General features: G+C 46.2%; 1 protein-coding gene across 5 annotated transcripts in view; it reads left to right on the forward strand.

Moving 5' to 3' along the window:
* Window positions 1–19,134, forward strand: part of DPY30 (dpy-30 histone methyltransferase complex regulatory subunit) — a 159,425-nt gene extending 140,291 nt beyond the window's left edge. For all 5 annotated transcript variants that reach the window (XM_078649097.1, XM_078649094.1, XM_078649095.1 and 2 more), the window contains one exon: window positions 18,846–19,134. In XM_078649097.1, coding sequence (XP_078505223.1) covers window positions 18,846–18,918 — 73 coding nt within the window. In that variant the 3' untranslated portion in view covers window positions 18,919–19,134. The remainder of the gene's footprint in view (window positions 1–18,845) is intronic.
* Window positions 19,135–19,949: the final 815 nt, after the last annotated feature.

The following is a 19,949-nucleotide window of genomic DNA, read 5'->3' on the forward strand; positions in this document are numbered from 1 at the left end:
TGGGCAGACTGTTTCGAAACCGAAACCATCGGGATCGACAACACCTAAAATGGCCGACCCGAAAACGAAACCGAAAGTTAAGGACTCGAGTGTCCCTAAGATGGCTACCGTGCCGGTGAAAGCGACCGTGCCCGCTACCCCATCGACTCCGTCGACCTCCGGTCCGCAGAAGTCGAAGAAGTCCGTCGATTCCGATGCTGCGAAATCGAAACCGACGCCAGAGGAGGGGTCCTCCAAGAAAGATGGTCGGCACGGGTCAGCGGCTACGACGCCGTCAAAACCCGCCAAAGTCGGCTCCAAGGAGGCTACGCAGGCACACGGAAAGAAGTCTGTGCCCCGAACGCAGGAATCGGAGGCGGTAAAGACAGGATCCGCGCCCAAAGCGCACAAGGCCCACAAGGACGTCGGATCCGAGGGGAAAATCAGACCATCCTCGTCAGCGCCGACACAAACTGTGAGTGTGCCGTCCCCCATAGCCGAATCACTGAAAAGAATCAGGGAGAAGGCCTTTGCCCCGTCGGCTCCGATACCGTCAACGCAGCCGCGAAAAGACACTCCGGAGAAGCCGTCTGGGAAACTTCTCTTTATTTTGCCGCCGAAGGAGGCGCCAAAAGCATTTTCAACCAAATCGGCACCGAAACAGGTGATTTCTTCACCGACTGGCCCACTTCCACGTCAGGTACTCGAATCCGAGGACGATTCGGAGCATTTCATCGACGCTGACACAGGCAAACTGACCCTCTATAAGAGGAAAATCACTTCAGAGCCAGTGGACCCCTATGTCATCCCACTAAAGAAGAAGAGAGTGCCCCTTGACGCCTCAGGCCTCACGGAACCAATCCAGCCTCCTCCTAGACGGAGCCCTACTCCCTCCCCAGAACACTCTGCGGGTGAGGGGTATGATGAGGACGAGCAGTACAATTTCCCAATCAATGAACCTGATGTGCAACCGGATTCATATGATGACACTGGTGACCAGAACACCCAGGGTGCGGGGCAGGACCCGCAGCCTTTTAATGCACGGGCATCCCCGACTGAGGATTCAGCAGGCTTTCATGCACTACTCGAAAGGGCGGCAGCCAATCACGATGTGGACATGCATGCCGACCCTGTTGAGGAAGACTTCCTTTTCGACACTTTTTCAGTCTCTGAAAGGACAGTAAAGACACTGCCTATGCTTAAAGGAGTCCTCAAGCATGCTGGGGACATATTTAAGGAGCCTACGAGAGCGAGAGTGGTCAACCCTCGCATTGAAAAAAAGTACAGACCTGCTCCTGGAGACCCCGCATACATTCGGGGACAATTGCCACTGGACTCTCTTGTGGTCGCCAATGCCAGGAAACGTGCCAACTCCCAGACTACGGGTGAAGCTCCTCCCCCGGATAAGGAATCCAAAGTGCTAGAGGCAGGGGGCAAAAGAGTAGCTGCACAGGCATCAAACTTTTGGCGCATCGCCAATACACAGGCGCTCTTGGCGCGTTATGATAGGGCGCACTACGACACCCTAGAACAGATTGTACAACACCTGCCTCCACAGTTCCAAGAGGGCACCAAACTGCTTATTGAGGAAGGGAAGCTAATCTCAAACGCAGCCATCAAGTGTGCACTTGACGCTGCGGACACAGCTGCTAGAGCTATCAACACTAGCGTTATGCTGAGACGACAAGCGTGGCTCCGCATCTCAGGGTTTAAACCGGATATTCAGACAACAATTCTTAATCAGCCAGTCAATCCTGATAGTCTGTTTGGTCCGGATGTTGACACCACCCTAGAGAAAATAAAGAAAGACACAGAAACTGCTAAGTCTATGGGGGCCCTACAGTCACCACAGTTTCGTGGCAGCAATTTTCGTCGCTCAGGTGCACGTGGAGTCACCAGAGGACAGATGGGTCAACAATCCCAGTTCGCAAAAGGTGGGGCACAATCCTCATTCATTAAACAGAACAAGGGAGGTTACAGGAATAACAGCAACAGAGGTCGCGGCAGAGGAAACAACAGCTCCCGCACCTCTACTCCCAGCAAACAGTGACTCTCTGTCACTGCCCCCCGACCACCTAACACCTGTCGGGGGGAGACTGCAGCAGTTCCTGCCCGTCTGGAGAAACATCACCACAGACAGGTGGGTGCGACAACTGGTCCAGTATGGTTATTGCCTAGAGTTGAAGTCCACTCCACCCAACATCCCGCCAAGGCAACGGCCTATGTCCGCAGAGCACTTGCTCTTATTGCAGCAGGAAGTAGTGGTGATGCTGCAAAAGGGAGCAATCGAGCTCGTGCCGGTGGGGGAGGAAGGCACGGGGGTATATTCCCTGTACTTCCTTATTCCAAAGAAGGACGGATCTCTCAGGCCCATTCTAGATCTACGTCCCCTCAACCTGTACATACTATCAGAACATTTCCACATGCTTACACTGCAACAGATTCTTCCCTTGCTAAACCAGGGAGACTTCTTAGCAACCTTAGATCTCAAGGATGCTTATTTCCACATTCCACTACACCCGTCACACAGGAAATACCTCAGGTTCACTATTCAAGGCAGGCACTACCAGTTCAAAGTCCTACCCTTCGGAGTCACAACAGCCCCGAGGGTGTTCACCAAGTGTCTGGCGACAGTAGCGGCGCACCTCAGGAGGCAGAACATCCATGTCTACCCCTACCTAGACGACTGGCTCGTGCAAGCCAAGTCAGAGCAACAGTGCGCCGCAGACATGTCGACTACAATTCACCTTCTTCACGATCTGGGTTTCTCTCTGAACTACCCAAAATCGCATCTTCAGCCGGCGCATGTCCGGCAGTTCCTAGGTGCAACGATCAACACCCTGACGGCCATGGCTCAGCCAAACCAAGTCAGGATAGACAGCATGCAGGCTCTGATCCAAAAGTTCAGGCCACAACACACGCTTCCAGCGAGAGTGTTCATGCAATTGATAGGCATGATGGCCTCCTGCATCTTCATAGTCCCTCACGCACGGCTACATATGCGCCCGCTCCAGGAGTGCTTAGCGAATCAGTGGACACAGGCTCGTGGGCAATTGACAGACCTAGTGTTGGTTACCAGTCGGGCATACGACTCTCTGCATTGGTGGACTCCACACAACCTTTGCAAGGGCCGACTGTTCCAAGAGCCCGTGCCGCAGATTGTCCTGACAACGGACGCATCTCTCCAGGGATGGGGAGCTCATGTGCTCACTTACACAGTGCAGGGACTATGGACGACGCAGCAACAAAAGATGCACATCAACTATCTGGAACTGATGGCAATCTTCATGGCGCTCAAGTCCTTCATTGTACATCTGTGCAACAAAGTCGTGCTAGTCCGGACGGACAACATGACCGCGATGTACTACATTCAAAAGCAGGGAGGCACCCACTCGCCACAGCTGTCTCATCTGGCTCAGAGCATGTGGAAGTGGGCCATTCAGAGGAACATTTTCCTCATGGCAGAACACCTCCCAGGAAAGGACAATCAGATGGCGGATCTGCTCAGCAGATACAGCCATCAAATGCACGAGTGGGAGATACACCCATCTGTTCTCCACCCGTACTTCCAGCAGTGGGGTCATCCGGAGATAGACCTGTTTGCCACAGCAGAGAACGCAAAATGCCAACTCTTTGCCGCCAGGTTCCCTCACCCACAGTCGCAGGGGAATGCGATATGGATGAACTGGTCAGGCAAATTTGCGTACGCTTTTCCGCCAGCCCCTCTAATACCGCTGGTCGCAAGAAAGCTAAGGCAGCACGAGATGACTCTCATCCTGGTTGCTCCAACGTGGGCGCGCCAGGCTTGGTACACCACGTTCCTCGAACTCTCAGTGGTGCCGCATCAAAGACTGCGCCTCACGCCCAGTCTTTTGACGCAGAACCATGGAGACATTCAGCATCCAGATCCACAACAGCTCAACCTGGCGATCTGGCTCCTGAAGTCCTAGAGTTTGGATACCTTAACCTACCTCCGGAGTGCATGCACATCATCAAGGAGGCGAGGAAACCAACTACTAGAGCATGCTATGCTGCAAAGTGGAAGCGTTTTGTCATTTACTGTACAGCCAATGACATCAACCCACTAGATGCATCTATCCCCAACATCATCTGCTATCTGTTGCATCTTTACAAGTGCAATCTAGCGTACACTTCCATTCGGATACATCTATCCGCCATAGCGGCTTATCTCCAGAACAGGCAGCACCTCTCTGTCTTCAGGGTGCCTGCCATTAAAGCCTTCCTTGAAGGTCTGAAACGAGTCATTCCCCCAAGAACACCGCCAGCTCCGGTGTGGAACCTCAATGTCGTTCTCACCAGACTGATGGGACCGCCATTTGAGCCACTGCACTCGTGTGAACTCCAGTTCCTTACGTGGAAAGTAGCTTTCCTTGTAGCTATTACGTCTCTGAGGCGTGTCAGTGAGCTGCAGGCGCTCACAATCCAAGAGCCATTCATTCAAATCCATCCAAATAGGGTAGTGCTACGCACTAACCCCAAATTCCTTCCGAAGGTGGTGTCACAGTTTCATCTAAACCAAACTATTGACTTACCAGCATTCTTTCAAAACCCGCAAACGGTGGCGGAAAGAATGCTCCATACCTTAGATGTACGGAGGGCGTTGATGTACTACATAGACAGAACACAACCCTTTAGAAAAACAAAACAACTCTTTGTTGCCTTCGCACCACAACACAAAGGCAACCCGATTTCCAAAGCAGGGATAGCCAGATGGATTGTTAAATGCATCCAGATATGTTATCAAAAAGCCAAGCGCACTTTAACAATACCCCCCAGAGCGCACTCCACACGCAAACTGGGGGCATCCATGGCTTTCCTAGGGAACATTCCTTTAGAGGATATTTGCAGAGCAGCCACGTGGGTTACACCACACACCTTTACTAAACACTACTGTGTTGATGTGCATTCCAAGCAGCAAGCTGCTGTAGGACAGGCTGTTCTGAAGACACTTTTTCAGGTTTCTGCAGCTGGCACGGGCAACCGCCGCTGATGGAGGGACTGCTATGTATTCTATGCTAAGATATGAATTTAGCAGCCCACATGCCTCGAACTGAATATGCTACTTACCAGTATGCATCTGTTCTTGGCATGTAGGGCTGCTAACATTCATATCGCCCGCCCTCCTCCCCGGTGCCTGTCGCAGCTGCAGATATACTATTGTATTTATTCATTAGCATGGACATCCTTTACACTTTTCACTCCATCTTCTGCCACAATGGCGAAAAACAATCTGGGGATGGAGCCGATGCCCATGCGCACTGTAGTCCAGGGGAGGAGCCACCTATCTCAGGATACTTCGAAGACTCTTCCAGGACAACAATGTGCAATCATCCGAGCCCAACACTAGGCGGCGATCTAATGCTAAGATATGAATGTTAGCAGCCCTACATGCCAAGAACAGATGCATACTGGTAAGTAGCATATTCATTGTCATTTACATTGCAAATAGCTTTAACATTTCCAAAGGCGAAACCGTTGCATTGTAAATGCTTGTCATTCATTTTGAAGCTCCCGTGGCAGCGTTAACACCATTACCAGTTGAGCTCTGCCTTTTTTCGTGCGCATGCGTGTCATTTCACGCATGCGCACTAAGTCCTCTGAATTTGAAACTTCCGCTGCAGCAGCGGCAGCGTTACTACCAGTGATTGTGGCTGTTAACCAGCCTGTCACCACGGCGCGCTGCATGGACCAGCACCGGACTTTCATCCCTTCAGAAGCCCAGCGAGAGGACAGGATAGGCGGGTTCAGGTACCGCCGCAGTGCTCTGCGTGGAAGCAGGAGGCGGTAAGTTGAGGGTAAGGCATGTGAGGTCTTGTTAAGAATTACACATAAATTGAAAGGTAATTCCTTTATTTCGAGTCAACACGCATGCTCCTACAAAGCGCCGGAGCTCAGCTGCAGGCAGATTCGCGATCAGCTGGGAACTGTCACTTCTGACAGTTACCAGCTGATGACATCACTCCTGGTACAGTGTCCTCTCAGGGACACAAACAAGCACATCTGATAAGGTGTCCCGTAGTGGACACAAGTACATAAACACAACACATCCCCCTCCTATAGCGAGAACTGAAACCAACAAAAACCAGGATGAGCGTAATGCTCCGCTAACCACATATATAGTCTTTAAGTTTGGCAGGCGGTCCTAACAGTCTACCAGCCCTGCTTCTATCCATAGGTTGTGTCAGGTCAAGCACTGGGATGGCAGGCAACCTGCGCCTTGTGGCCACAGGACTGGATGTAAAGGTTGTGTGGTCCTCTGGTTGGGTGTCCACGTGCATGTCATTATCACCATTCTCCACCTGGGTTGTAGGAAGTTCAATGTCCGAATTAGTGTCTGATAAATATTGTTTTGCCAGACCTCCCTTCTGCGTACTAGGCTGCTCCTTGGTAGCATCAACACGTGTGTTGTCCTCTACCTCGTTTCCCGGATGTTCGTGGGCAGACAATGCTGAGAAATGCCAGACCTTTCCGTCATTAAGGCGTGCGGAATTGCAGTACACTTCCCGAACGGTACGGGGTTTGGTGTATATGTCTTGACCCTTGATGATGTGTCCACTTCCTTTTTCCTTCACCGCATGTCCTGCCTTGATTGCTACCTCGTTGCATCCGTGTTTTTTGTCGTAGACACACTTCCTCCTAGATTGTGCTTGAGTCAGTCTTTCTTCCACCATCTTAGAAGACCAGTGTACCCTTCGCGCAGCCTTGACCCAGCCCACATTGTCCTTTGTGAGTGGAGTCCGACCGCGCATGAGTTCGAATGGGCTGTGACCTGTAGACTCACACGGCGTTATTCTGTAGGCCCACACAGTTTTCATTACATCTTTTGTCCAGTTAAGATGGTTAGAGTTTGCAATCTGAATTATACCTTTGAGGATCCTATTAAATGTCTCTACGGCCCCATTGCCAGCAGGATGGTAAAGAGAAGTTGTTTTGTGTTCAATGTTGTGTTTCACCATGTACTTTTTAAACAATCCTGAGGTAAATTGAACATCGTTGTCACTCACCACCCATTTGGGTAGTCCTTCACGTGTGAAAGTGTCCTCTAAGAATTGTACCACGTGCTGTGAGTCAGCCTTCTTAGTGATTCTTACTTCGGGCCATTTGGTGTAGTGGTCGATAATGACAATTATGTATAGTTGTTCATTGTCATTGAGTATAGGTCCCATTATGTCAATCCCAATTCCTTCCCATGGCATAGATGGGCACTGTATTGGATGCAGAGGTGGTTTGAATGTTACCTGTGCCTTGTCAGAGTCCACGCACAACTTACAACCTCTAACCTTCCTTTCCACATCCAGGCTGACACCTGGCCACCAATACATGTTCTTCACTCTGCTTTTGATTTTAGCAATGCCCAGGTGTCCCTCATGGCATATTTTCAAAATGTTCTCCCTGATGGCCGTCGGCGGTACATATCTTCCGCTTCTCATAAGTACTCCTTCTTCTATTGATAACTCGTCTTTTACTTCCCAGAAGGATTTAGCTTGATCATTTAACTTGTTTTTGCTTGACCAACCTTCTTTGATCATTCGTATTATCATTCCGATGTCTTTGTCTTTATCCTGTTCTTCCAACCATTCCTTCTTCGTTATCCCAGTGGAGCATTCCCACAAATTTGCAATGCATGGACCTTCAATTTCATTGATTTCAGTGTTAGCTTTTAATTTGGGTCCATTGTCTTCCTCCTGTTCATCGTCTATGTTGAGAATGTACATGTTGATGTCTTCGTCATCCTCATCATTTAACTCTTCATTTTCATCTTCCACTGCTTCTATACGTTGGGGTCTTCTCCTATTGCAAGCTTTGTTAAAATGTCCAACTAGACCACAGTATGTGCATTTTGCCTCACGGGCAGGGCACTTAAAGTCATACGCCATGTGAGTGGTGCTGAGGCATCGGTAACAATATCCCCTACTCCGTGTCTCATTCCTCCTGTAAGTTTGTTTGGGGTCTTTAGGTTTCACATTCGGCTTACTAACTTTCCAATCTTTTTGATCAGACACCTTGCTGACGCTCTCACCTGCCTTCTTTACTTTATCTTCCTTTAGCACCGCTTTGGCGCATCGTCCCGTGAGTTCAGCCTTCCTCGCTATATCTATTATGTTCTGCAGAGGGTACTCTCCCTTTGCCCATAGATTATCTTGAATGTTTCCATTTGACCCTTGCATTACGATTTGATCCCTTATCAATTTATCGTGAAGTTGTCCAAATCGACAATTTATTTCTAGGTCTTTTAGTGCTGATACATAATCGTCTATAGACTCTTCCTTTCCTTGTTTCCTATGGAAAAACTTATACCTGTCTACCCCAACACACACGGTCGGTTTGTAATAAGCGTTTAGGTCGTCAATAGCGTTGGAGAATGCATCACCCTCATTTTCTCCTCTTATTTTTTTGTTTATTGAATTATAAACTTTAATTCCTCCTGCCCCTAAGTTATGCATTAACATTTTATATTTCTTTTCAGGTTTTAATTCTGCATCTTCTTCAAGCGTGGAAATGTAGTTTAGGAAATATTCCCTCCACTCTTCCCATTTTAACACTGGTACACTGCCTGCGCGCAGAAATGACTCAGGGGGTGATAGGTTCCATATACAACCAGTTGCCATGTCACTCATAGTATTTCCTGCTTTATATCCGTTTGTGTGTAAATATAGCTGCTGTTATGTACAATGGACAATGCTTAAACTCTGAAAATGTTCAAGTAGAAGCTCAAGTTTGCTTTGTAATGATACTTTCTTCCTTGCAAAATTAGTAACCATGCGCTGCTTTAACTTTCAAATATAAGTATTTTTATTTTATTTAATTTTTCCAATACCATCAGTTCCTCCGTTAGCTGATTCCGGTGAATCCTTGCCTTATAGTTCTGTAACTGACGTGCGCACTGTCCGCGCCGTCTTTGCGCGAGTTTTTTTTTTCCTGATATAGTTTTTTTATTCAAGGGCTGAACCGCAATCTTTATATTAGGGTTAGTTTATTTCACATCCAAAATGGCCGCCGACGTCAATCACGTGTGACGCGATGACGTGAAAGCCGACTGACGGTGTCTACAATTCCTCAGAGTGCCGTTGAAGGATGACGGTTGCAAAATGCCGTTGGTAACGTTTTTATCTATATTGCCTAACGTACCTCAAGCTGTTATGTTCTTTTATAAAATATCACAGTACAATCGCGCATTTAGTCCATTAACGAATATGCAATATTCAGTCAGATTTCACTCGTAAAGCACACAGCTCCAGTGCTGGTTGAAATTCACTCGCCTCGAGCGATTTATATTTGGTTACTTTCTGTTTTCAGTTGCTCATGCACATGCCATACATTTATGATTGCTCTTTCTTTTCTTTTATTCTTTGAGAGCACTTATTACTCACTTTTGAACGATGGCATTCTTCTCTACGATTTCTCTGATCGCTAGGCTTTCCTATATTGTAGGTTCCCTTGTTTTTTTTCCTTATGCCTGGCTGGTTATTTTTCCTTTCATAAAGCCACAAGTAGCATTTAGACGGGTAGCGTCGATGCTTCATATACTTTGTCCTTATTTTTTTAGTGGGTTCCGTGTTGACTCGTCGTCGCCAGTTTTGTTAAGAATTACACATAAGTTGAAAGGCAATTCCTTTATTTCGAGTCAACACGCATGCTCCTACAAAGCGCCGGAGCTCAGCTGCAGGCAGATTCGGGATCAGCTGGGAACTGTCACTTCTGACAGTTACCAGCTGATGACATCACTCCTGGTACAGTGTCCTCGCAGGGACACAAACAAGCACATCTGATAAGGTGTCCCGTAGTGGACACAAGTACATAAACACAACAGGTCTAACTGCGAGAGGGGCTCGAGAGGCGGGTTCAGGTACCGCCGCAGTGCTCTGCGTGTTTGCAGGGGCGTAACAAAGGCCCCCGCAGCCCCTGCATTGCGGGGTGCTCCAGGGGCCCCTTCGGCAGACAGTACATTTCCCAACAGCACAGGGTACTTTTAAAGTTACTCCCGCCGCCGCGCCTCAAAATAAACCGTCGCGTACGTGAAGACATTTTGCGCAGCACGCAGCAGCGTGGTTTAATTTCAGCCTCAGGGGGATGCATAGGGTGCGGCAAGGCTGGGCTAGTATTGTCTGTAGGGTCCCGAGCACAGTCCCTCGCCTCGAGGTTGCAGACCCTGCTGATGGCTCTGCATGCACTCCCCAGGTGCCAAAGTGTGCCGTAGTCACGTCACGCTGAGCAGGCGACAAGAGAATTAGGACGTCCGAAAGTCACAGCGGTAATTGGATGGTGGTGGCCTTTCAGATCAAAGCTAAGGTTAAAGAGCAATTACAGAGAAACACCATCCCGGTAACGCTGCTGCTGTAGAGAGGCGATTTCGATGGGACAGACATGCCATGGACAGAAGGTGGCTCAATTAGACCCAAGAAGCTTTCACCTGTGCCTGCTCCCACCCCTTCTGAAAACCCCCTTTTCCCAAACAATAACTCAGTAATTCAGCTGCCAGCCCTATCCACGCACCACGTTTCAGCCATGCACTTCACTTCAAGGACAGATTAACTTCTCCCAAAGGGAGGGATCCAGTCTCCAACTGGGCCACCCCAAACACATTTGCCAGAATGAAAGTTGAATTGCGATGCATTCCTGTGGCCTCCTTTTTAGGTTTCGCCTGGGGCCGGAGCTCCTAGCTCCGCCCAGGAGAAATCTAATGTCTCTACAGTGTACTCTTAGTCCCGCCCTCTGTTCCATTGGCTAGCTCCATAAATGGAGGCTAGCCATTGGAACAGAGATCTGTCCGTCAAGGCCGGACCAGATTTGGGGGCGTTCCCTACATTTTTTCCCTCTCCACCCACTTCTGTTCGTCATCACGGTGGTGGGTGGGTGTTATTTTTTTTTTTTGGAGTCCGCCTGTTTTCTTCTTTTGCTAAGTGTTTGTTGTTGGAGTTGGCTGCAGGATTCGAGTTCCCACGAGGCGATCAGGTAAGGAGCATTTTGTTTAGAAATGTGCGTGCGCCGTGATCCTCCCCCCCCCCCCCTCGCTGTCCTGTGCACGTTTCCCGCCCCCCTCCCGCCGTTCGTGTCCTCTCCCGCCGTTCGTGTCCTCTCCCGCCGTCCGTGTCCTCTCCCGCCCCCCTCCCGCCGTCCGTGTCCTCTCCCGCCCCCCTCCCGCCGTCCGTGTCCTCTCCCGCCCCCCTCCCGCCGTTCGTGTCCTCTCCCGCCCCCCTCCCGCCGTTCGTGTCCTCTCCCGCCCCCCTCCCGCCGTCCGTGTCCTCTCCCGCCCCCCGTGTCCTCGTAGGTGCTTGAAACTGCTGTTAATAAAACGTAAAGAGAATAATCCTCGCATTCGCGTCCTTAATAGAATTAAACGTTTCCTTCCTTATAGGTAGGAAACTTCTCTTTTACCACTACTGCACGCCAACAATACACAGCACAGCACGGCTCTGAATGTGTCCGAGTTTTCACATTTGCGCCTGCGTCCCAATATATAAATTATTATTGGCTTATTGCATTGTACTACAGACTCCGCCCTTTACGTTTCTGATTGGCGTTTCTTCCGGAAGAGCAGCTCTCTCAGTAGGTGAGCTTCCTCCGCATCGTGCGCCTGCGTATACCAGGTCTCTGGAGTTTTCATTGGTCAACGTTGAAGCTCAACCCTGTGCGTCGGTGCTACATTTCGGAACTACCACGCTTTCTTCTCGCCGGATTGGTCACTTTTGGAATCTCCGCCCTTTCTAGTTTCTGGTCCTCTTTCCTTTCTCTTACCGCGCGCTTCGTTGTTTTCAGAGTGATTGGTTGTTTGTGAAACCCCGCCCCTCTCTTCCCTCACACACAGTGTTCTGATGGCGCTGGTTGGAGCAATAAGAGCGGACCTGGCAAAGGCTGTGGGCGAAGCCCGGTTGCTGGTGGTGGGAGCAGGTGGCATCGGATGCGAACTGCTCAAGAATCTAGTACTGAGCGGCTTCAGCTCGGTGCGAGTGGTGAGACCTGGGGTGAATGGGAGGGTGAATACAGGATGGTTAAAGTAGTGAAAGATGGTGCTCTGCAACTGCACGCGGCAACTATGTAAGCTGTTAATTATAGTGAAAGCAAAGAGCGTTACTGTAGTAGTGAGCTAAGCTGGGATAACCCAGGAGCTTGAACCCCCCCCCCCCCCGTCAAGATTGTTGAATTATATTTCAGTATGACAGTGTACTGCGTCCACCCTCCAGCCGTCTTTCTCTTACTTGTCTCCTGTATTGTTTCTGTTTTCATCAGACCGCCAAGTACATCCAGTGGCACATATTATCTTCCAGGTCCCCTGATGCCCTTACTTGTGTAGGGGTCTGCAACCTTTTCCATAATAAGAGCTAATTACGGTCAATGAAAATGATCATGTGCTTCTCATGCTTTTAGTGTTGTGATAGTGACCGCATCAGACAGGTTTATGTAGTAGCTAATAAGTTATATTTAATTAATTATATTCTTAGAGTTTTAGAAGTTTTAGTATTCTGTATGTGTCATAGTATTCTAATGGGATCTGGGTATTCTATCTGTATCAGTTGTGCTGGCGTTATGATTTAGCTTTCAATCCGGCTGGATGTATTCTGGTTTATCCATTAAAGGACATTTATCTAAAATCCTAATTGGTGTCACTACATTGTTGCTACAGTTTACATTAGTGGCTACCATAGAGAAGATTACCAGTAGAGATTAGCTCAGTTTGTCATGCACGGTTGCCACAAAAAAAACTTGGTCAATGTGCAATTCCTTTACATGTTTAATACGTAGTCATAACCAGGTCCTAATGTTAGCAACGTTTTTTAAAAAATGAAACATAGTTTCTCATTGAAATATAACCTTTAAATATATTTTGGAAATTCAGCCATTTTTCTCAAAATATCAGCGTGTGGATTCTGAAAACGCACACATTTTCGTCTCGAGTATGAGCTTTTTTTTTCCCTTCGAATTTTTGTATACATACATTCAACCAAGCAAAAGTTTCTATTTAGTATATTGAGCTGCACACAGGAGAGCTATTTAGCTGCAGCAGGAGAGCTACCAGTAGCTCCCAACCTACTGTTTGGGGAAGTACGCTCAAGTGTTTCCTATTTTTCATGCTTTATGCCCACTTTGGATGCTCCGGATCTACTGGATATTGTATCCCCTCCTATTAACGGTTTGTGAGCCAAAGTTCTGATTTTTCTCGCTGTAGAATTTCGCTCTCCTGTTTATCTATAATGTTTTTGTTCCGTCTAAACCTTTGGTTGGTTTTTCACCACTGATGCTGTCCACCTGCCACTCCGAGCTGAATGAGTGTATATAGAGCACTTGCTGACCCCGCAGCAGTTCCTTCTTTCTTGCCTGTCTCATTCTCAATATTGACCTCACCCCTCTTCTCAAACCCATCAGGAAGGTCCGTGACTGCTGTCCTGCTCATCAGTAAGGCCTTCATGTGAGAGAAGCTATAGGACAGCAATACAAGCCTCATGACGACCCGTGACATGGGCTTTAGATTTAGTGGGACTGGAACCCGGAGTGGTCTTAAGTGGTGATAGAATTTTGAGAATCATTGAATGCTTATACACAGCCTCTGCTGGAGTTAATTGAAAGCCTCATTTGGATGTCCACATGTATTCTGAAAAGTTTATTTTTGTGGTCTTGCATAAAACTGTCTTCAGAGTACTTTACAAGGTTTTTAACAGAATGCACTACAGGGCACACAGCATCTGTGACTGTTATGCATGTCTCTTATGACATTCACCAATCTGTTATTTTAAACTTGCTGGCATGTTTCAGCGCTGGCTGCCTTGCTGAATTCATCTGCATGCGCCGGGCTCGACCCCTTCCTTTAAACATATTTTCACTTGAAAAGCTTCACTCTTCGTGTCTAAATGTGACTTCTTTTATCCGACCTGACTCAAACTGCTCTATGACGTCAACGATAAGACAAAAAAAGCGTTCTGTCGACACCATTTGCTAACAAGCATTTACAATGCAACGGTTTTGCCTTTGGAAAAGTTTGAGTTATTGGCATTGTAAATGACAAAATTTGTATTTATGTGTTGGTTTTGAAAACCGATAAATAAATGGCATTGTCATTTACATTGCCAATAGCTCTAACTTTTCCAAAGGCGAAACCGTTGCATTGTAAATGCTTGTTTTAATTGGTATAGATACTGCTTGGCGGTGATCACCAGACTGAGGGGAGTGTGTCTTGGCTCTACTTACCTTAGAGCTGTCCAATTCAGATTGTACCTTTTTCACCAAAAAGACTTCAGCCATCAAATGACATATCCATTAAAGAGGCTTGTAGATTGTTAGGTAGCTGAAAGTTTCCTTTAAGCACTTGTTTTGCTAAAGAAATATACAAATAATACACTAACTGCTGGGATGGGTGGATTTGTAAGTGGATTGATTGTCCTAAAAAAATCTGTTTATATTTGCTGAAAGATTTGTTTTGTGAAAACCTTTTCTTTTTGCTGCCCTAACTAGGAAATTATACTTTTCCATCTGTTTAGTATGTTTGCTCGGAGAGATGGGTATGACTTTCATCCTGCTTATTCAGGCTTTTTAGGAACTGTTTATTGATTTTTGTAATCTGGAGTGTTTGTCTAATGTACAGTTTGTTTTATGGTTTTATTAACACCTTTTGAAGTAAACCAATATAGTTAGAAGATAAGGTGATGTTTCAGTTCCTTACATTATTACTTGTCTTAGATCAATGGTTTGTGTCTGATGTTAAAAGGAAATCTAGTGTACCAAAGCTGGAGAAATCTTTTTCTCCAGGATTGGCTCTTTAATAGATGTGCATGTTTGAATCATTCCCTGTTTATGAGGTAGTAATTACCTGCTTGCGAGAGGAGAGTCTGACGGTAACTTTAAAATTGTAGTAAAAGGCGCTACCTCCTGAAAGGCCCAAGAAAGTTATCACTTTAGTAACACATTCACCAGATTAGAAACAACTTAAACTTCAGAATCTCACCTCAGATTTCGTGAGCCTGACCAATGACCTGCTCAAAATTTGCATTTGTTTCCTCTAGCCAGACCACAAGGCAAAATTCTGCAAAACTTGCATAACATTTTCTACAAAACCTTTCAATAGCTATGAGGGAAAACTCCTGAGGTAGCAACAGGAAAATAAGGCTGCTGACAACCCCTTCATAGATGAAGAGTCTGGATCAAATTCTCCTCTCTCGAGAGACTAAGGAGCCAAAGTGGCAAACAGAGAAGTCTTATTTTTCCATATCCAAAATTCATTCAAAAGACGACTCCTCATTTGAGTCCCAGGTAAAACTTCATAAGAGTGCTCACAAGAAATCTGTTAGGTCCTCTTCTGACAAGGAGCAAAGGTGAAGTTGGGGGCAACTATGCCTCATCTTCCTCAAATAAAAAAGGTGAACTTGGCGCCATCATCAACTGCTGTGGTATTGTCAACGGTACAGTTTACACACACGTCTTATAACCCTTGACCTACTGCAGCTCATAGTACAGTAGAGAAACAGGCAAAGCAGCACTTCACCACTACCTGGTTGACGACCGCATCACAAACTAAGAGTCCAACAACAATCTCACTGTCTGAGTTTGATGATGAAGACACTGTCGACAACAGACCTGATGACTAAAGACTCTAAGTCCCAAAAATAAAAGGAGTCAACAGGACTATACTGGTAACCTAAAATACCCCTCCCTCCTTCTAAGGGCCCAGAAATGGGACGCAGAAGATTACTTGGATTTCAGTGTCCCCTATATTGTTGCCTATAGTCCGGGGCAGGTAAAAAAATAAAGCTTCAGAATAAGGATAAAGATCAAGATGATGGGTATTACTCATGATAAGATTCAGAGTCTTGCTACCAAATTGCCTGTGCTACCAGTCACAAGTGGGTGTAAAAGTGTTCAGTCTGTGATCGTCACTGTAACCTATATGAGGCGGTCTATGAGGACCATAGAGAATGACCCCAAGATGATGGTACCTGTGCACCCCATAAAATCCCTGCCCCATATGCTAGGCTATGACACCTCCTCCCCAACCTATCCAACAGACTGGCTCATTCGTCAAACCCTCCTCGGTTGCCACAAGAATCAGTACATAGGCCATAAGCTCCCAAACAATCAGAACCACCTTTGACCCCACGCAATTTCAGTAGTTCATTGATATGCCACATAGACACATGCAAATAGACTCGTCTGACTACGACCAATACGCGGACATAAAGCAAGAGGAACTACCGAATCATCGAGGCTTAGAGGGGACGAATGGGATGACTATATCCTCACTACAGAAGAACCGCCTACATCTCATATGGTAGAATCTCTAGCAAATTACATCATTGTTTCACACAATGGTCTAGAGAGAAGCCAAGAGATTCGACTTGCTTCTAATGATCAGTGAAAATTACTGTTTCCTTTCCGACTTTAAGTTAAACAACTCTGCTCATAGATCACCTATTGCAATATGGTGTTAAACTGAGGGAGACCCCACCCCCGCAGCAGTGGTGCCCAGATTATATAACAAATGTAAAGTGCCAGACAACACACTGACATGCTTATTTGGCCTCCCCAAAGCTGAAGACATTGGTTTGCAGGCCACAGAGAGGAGATAAAGAAATCCCAGAGCACTTTTTTTTTTATGTAAGGCAGATTTTACACCACAACCCAGGATCCCTTAGGCTATCATTCTGGCTCCTGAATATGAGTTTCACAATACAGACATTCCAGAGGATTGTAGAAATATTGTAACGCAAGCCAGCACACTGTTTACCAACAAAGCCTAAAATAGAAGAGATTCTGTGCATGGTGTTCTTTGAAAGTAGTCCATCTGTTTCTCATTCAAACCCACCTGATTTTACCCTAGTTTTTATTTCTTACTCAATCAGGGTAGAAACCAGCTTCGATAAAAGACCACTATATTATTGGGTATCACTTCTGCAAGGAGAGTGAGATTCAAGAATTAACAATCACAGATCCTTACCTGCTGCTCACTAAGGCTAAAGTTGTACTAAGAACTTTATCCTTGATTTATACCAAAAGTTTTACAGAGAGGTGTCTCAGCGACCCTATTGTTCTCAAAGCTTTTTTCAAAACCCATCTGATGCATCAGAGAAAGTGTTACAGTGATGTTTCAAAATATATTTGAACAGACAAAACACTTTGGAAAGTCAAACAAATTGCTAGTTTCTCTTTTAATTCCACGTAAAAGGTTCCCAGTCTCAAAACAGGAACTCTCCGGGTGGGTTCCTGTGACATTTACATTCTGCCATGTGAAAGCAGGGAGACTTCTCACAGCGATAGTCACAGTCAACTCTAAAGGAAGCATGGCAAGTTATTCACCATTCTGTGCAGCAGTACCCCTGGTTGATATCTGCGTGTAGCAGCATAGAGGAACAGACACCTTCACCAAACAGTACTTCCTGAAGGCTGTAGCGAACAGACACTGTTAGGACACTCAGTTCTGTGCCATTTCTTTACACAAGGTGAGGCTTTCACTTTAGTAGCACCATCCGCATAGTGATTATGTATCCTGTAAAAAGATTGTAAATTGTTTTGTTTTTTTAATTGAGGGGGCGAGGACGTGCCTCTAATAATAGCCACCTTCCTTGTCAGAGTAAAACAGTAAACCCACCAAATTAACCTGAGCTCAACCCCCTAGAAGCTATGCCACAGACCGGGCAGGCTTAACTTGGAGACAATGTGTGAAGCATTTATGCAGTACTCGAACAGTAGGAACCCCAAAAAAATCTCAAAACAATATAGAAAAATAGAGTACATTTTTATAAGTGAAATGACACAAAACAACAAAAATATAATCGGTAGAACCAGAGAGATGAATTTTTACAGTTTGAATAAAAAATGGAGCCAAAAAGCACAAAGCACCAACCATGAGTATCAGGTTGCGCTATACGTGGTCAGAGTCAGAAGATAAGGCCAACCGTCATGGCTTGCTGGTCAGATACAGAGACCATGTTCGTCCCGACGGAAAGTTTGCCTTCTCACTTAAAAACTTTTATGGAGAAAAAGTGGTTGTTGACGAGTTGTTGGCGGGGCTCGATGTCAGCGGGGTGCCGGTGCGGTTGTCTTCGAAGGTGGGAAAACCTGGAGTGGGTGGAGTCTGTGCCCAGGAATTACCTCAATGTCTATCAGATTCGACTCGCTGTCTGAGCAGATGAAGCCCTTTGCGATCTGACGTAAAACTTTTCTAGAAATCTGATCTCTTTCAGCAGGGCATCCCAGCAAGTTGAGCCTGACAGTAATTTGACTTTGATGGCTGTCAGTTCTTCCATTAGAAAGTTGGTAAAAAGTTTCTAAGTCCAACTTCTTTCAGTTTGTAAACAGGAGGAGTATACCAACCAGCCAGTTGACTTTGGGGTACCACTTGTGGGGGTTAAGACTCCCAACAAAGGCCAGCAGCATGGTCTGGTGCAGGTCCAGTTGGAATAGGTCAGCTGGGCAGTTGCAGCGAGAGTAAGAGAACTCTGAAAGCTTGTTGTGCCCAGGAGGTCAGACAGCTAATCCTTTGAGTCACTACTGGGGTCCTGGGTTCAAGGCAAGCAGGTCCAGTCTTCCTTCGGAGTCTTTAGACAGCAGAGCAGTCCTCCTTCTAATTATTCTGAGGTATTGGAATGTTCTGAGGAGAGATCTGAGGGGTCCACATGTATGCTTAGTGCCAGCCTGTCCGTGGAGGTAAGTCTTTTGTCCACCCCCTAAACCAGTTCTGGTTTGTTCCTCCTCTCCCACTGGGTTTGGATCCAGCCTGACTGAAGAAGAGACAGGCCTAGGTGTGCTAGTCTTTTTAAAGAAACTTCAACATGGTGGGCTAAAGGTCGCCTTTCAAATGTGTGTACGATAAAGGCTAGCTGTGTTTTCTGTTTTTAATATTGATTTCCATCTTTCCACAGGCCTCCGAATCCCATCGAATTTTTAGCGGCCTACCTTTTAAAGAACAAATCGCAGTTTGAAGATAGAAACTAGCTTGTGTGGGAAAGGATGAAGAAATGGATCTTCTGCAGTTGTACAATTAGTGGACATTCTCCCCGGCTAATCATTTACTGTTGAGATTCAAAACCTCAATTATTTGTTCAAAATTACTGATTTTAAGTTGCATTATTTTGTTATTTAAGTGCAAAGGTGTGCTTTTACTTTTTCTTTCTTTAAAAAGTGATGTATAATTAAACAGTTTAAAGTCTAGTTGTTGGACTAATCAATTTAGTATTTTTCAAAATCCTGTTCAGTAGTCCTAGTCCTTATATGCACTCTGTGTAACGAGAAATAAACGTTTTTGGGTGCTTTGCATGCTTTTAACTCCAAGAACCTTACAAAGTGTGCCTCTTTAATACTGAGGACACTGGTAATTCTAGTTACGACCCCTCCAGAATTACTTGAGCAGTGAATTGTTCTGGCCAAGGGTTTTCTACCTGGAGATTTCACTGACTTCAAGCAGGTGACATCTCTGGGACTAAAACCAAGCTCAAATGAGGGATTATCCAGACAATCTAATTTTAAAATTACAGATTCCTCAAAAAAATCCTTTTTTTTTTTATGTTTACCTTTGGTTCCCACTTGTTACTCCACTGTTCACTCTGCAACACCCCATGGACTTACTGGTACCCTTCCTGTCGAACATCAGAGAGTGGAGTTTAAAGGAGCCATTCAAAATGAGGGGTAAGACGGTGTGGTTTCTGGTGGCATGCTACAGAGGTTCACTATTCAAGTGCACCCAGAAATCGACATCAGTGTATAGTATTGATCTTAGGCACTGTAAGGAATTGCCTCTATTTGCATTATCACCCAAAAGTTTTTGACAGATGCTACTGATTTTTTTGACTCCGTGTACTGAGGCCTGCTAACCAGACCTCCGTGCCATTGCCCTGACCCGTAAATGTGTATCTTTAATTGGCTCATAACTAATTGGCAAAAACTAATTTTACTTCTAAGTTCCTGGTATATGGCACCAAGTGTACCTTGAGCATGTAAGTTAGTGTCCTCTAGAACTTATTGTGCCA

This window comes from Lissotriton helveticus, chromosome 6 (genome assembly GCF_964261635.1).
Source record: "Lissotriton helveticus chromosome 6, aLisHel1.1, whole genome shotgun sequence".
In the NCBI taxonomy this organism is placed as follows: Eukaryota; Metazoa; Chordata; class Amphibia; order Caudata; family Salamandridae; genus Lissotriton; species Lissotriton helveticus.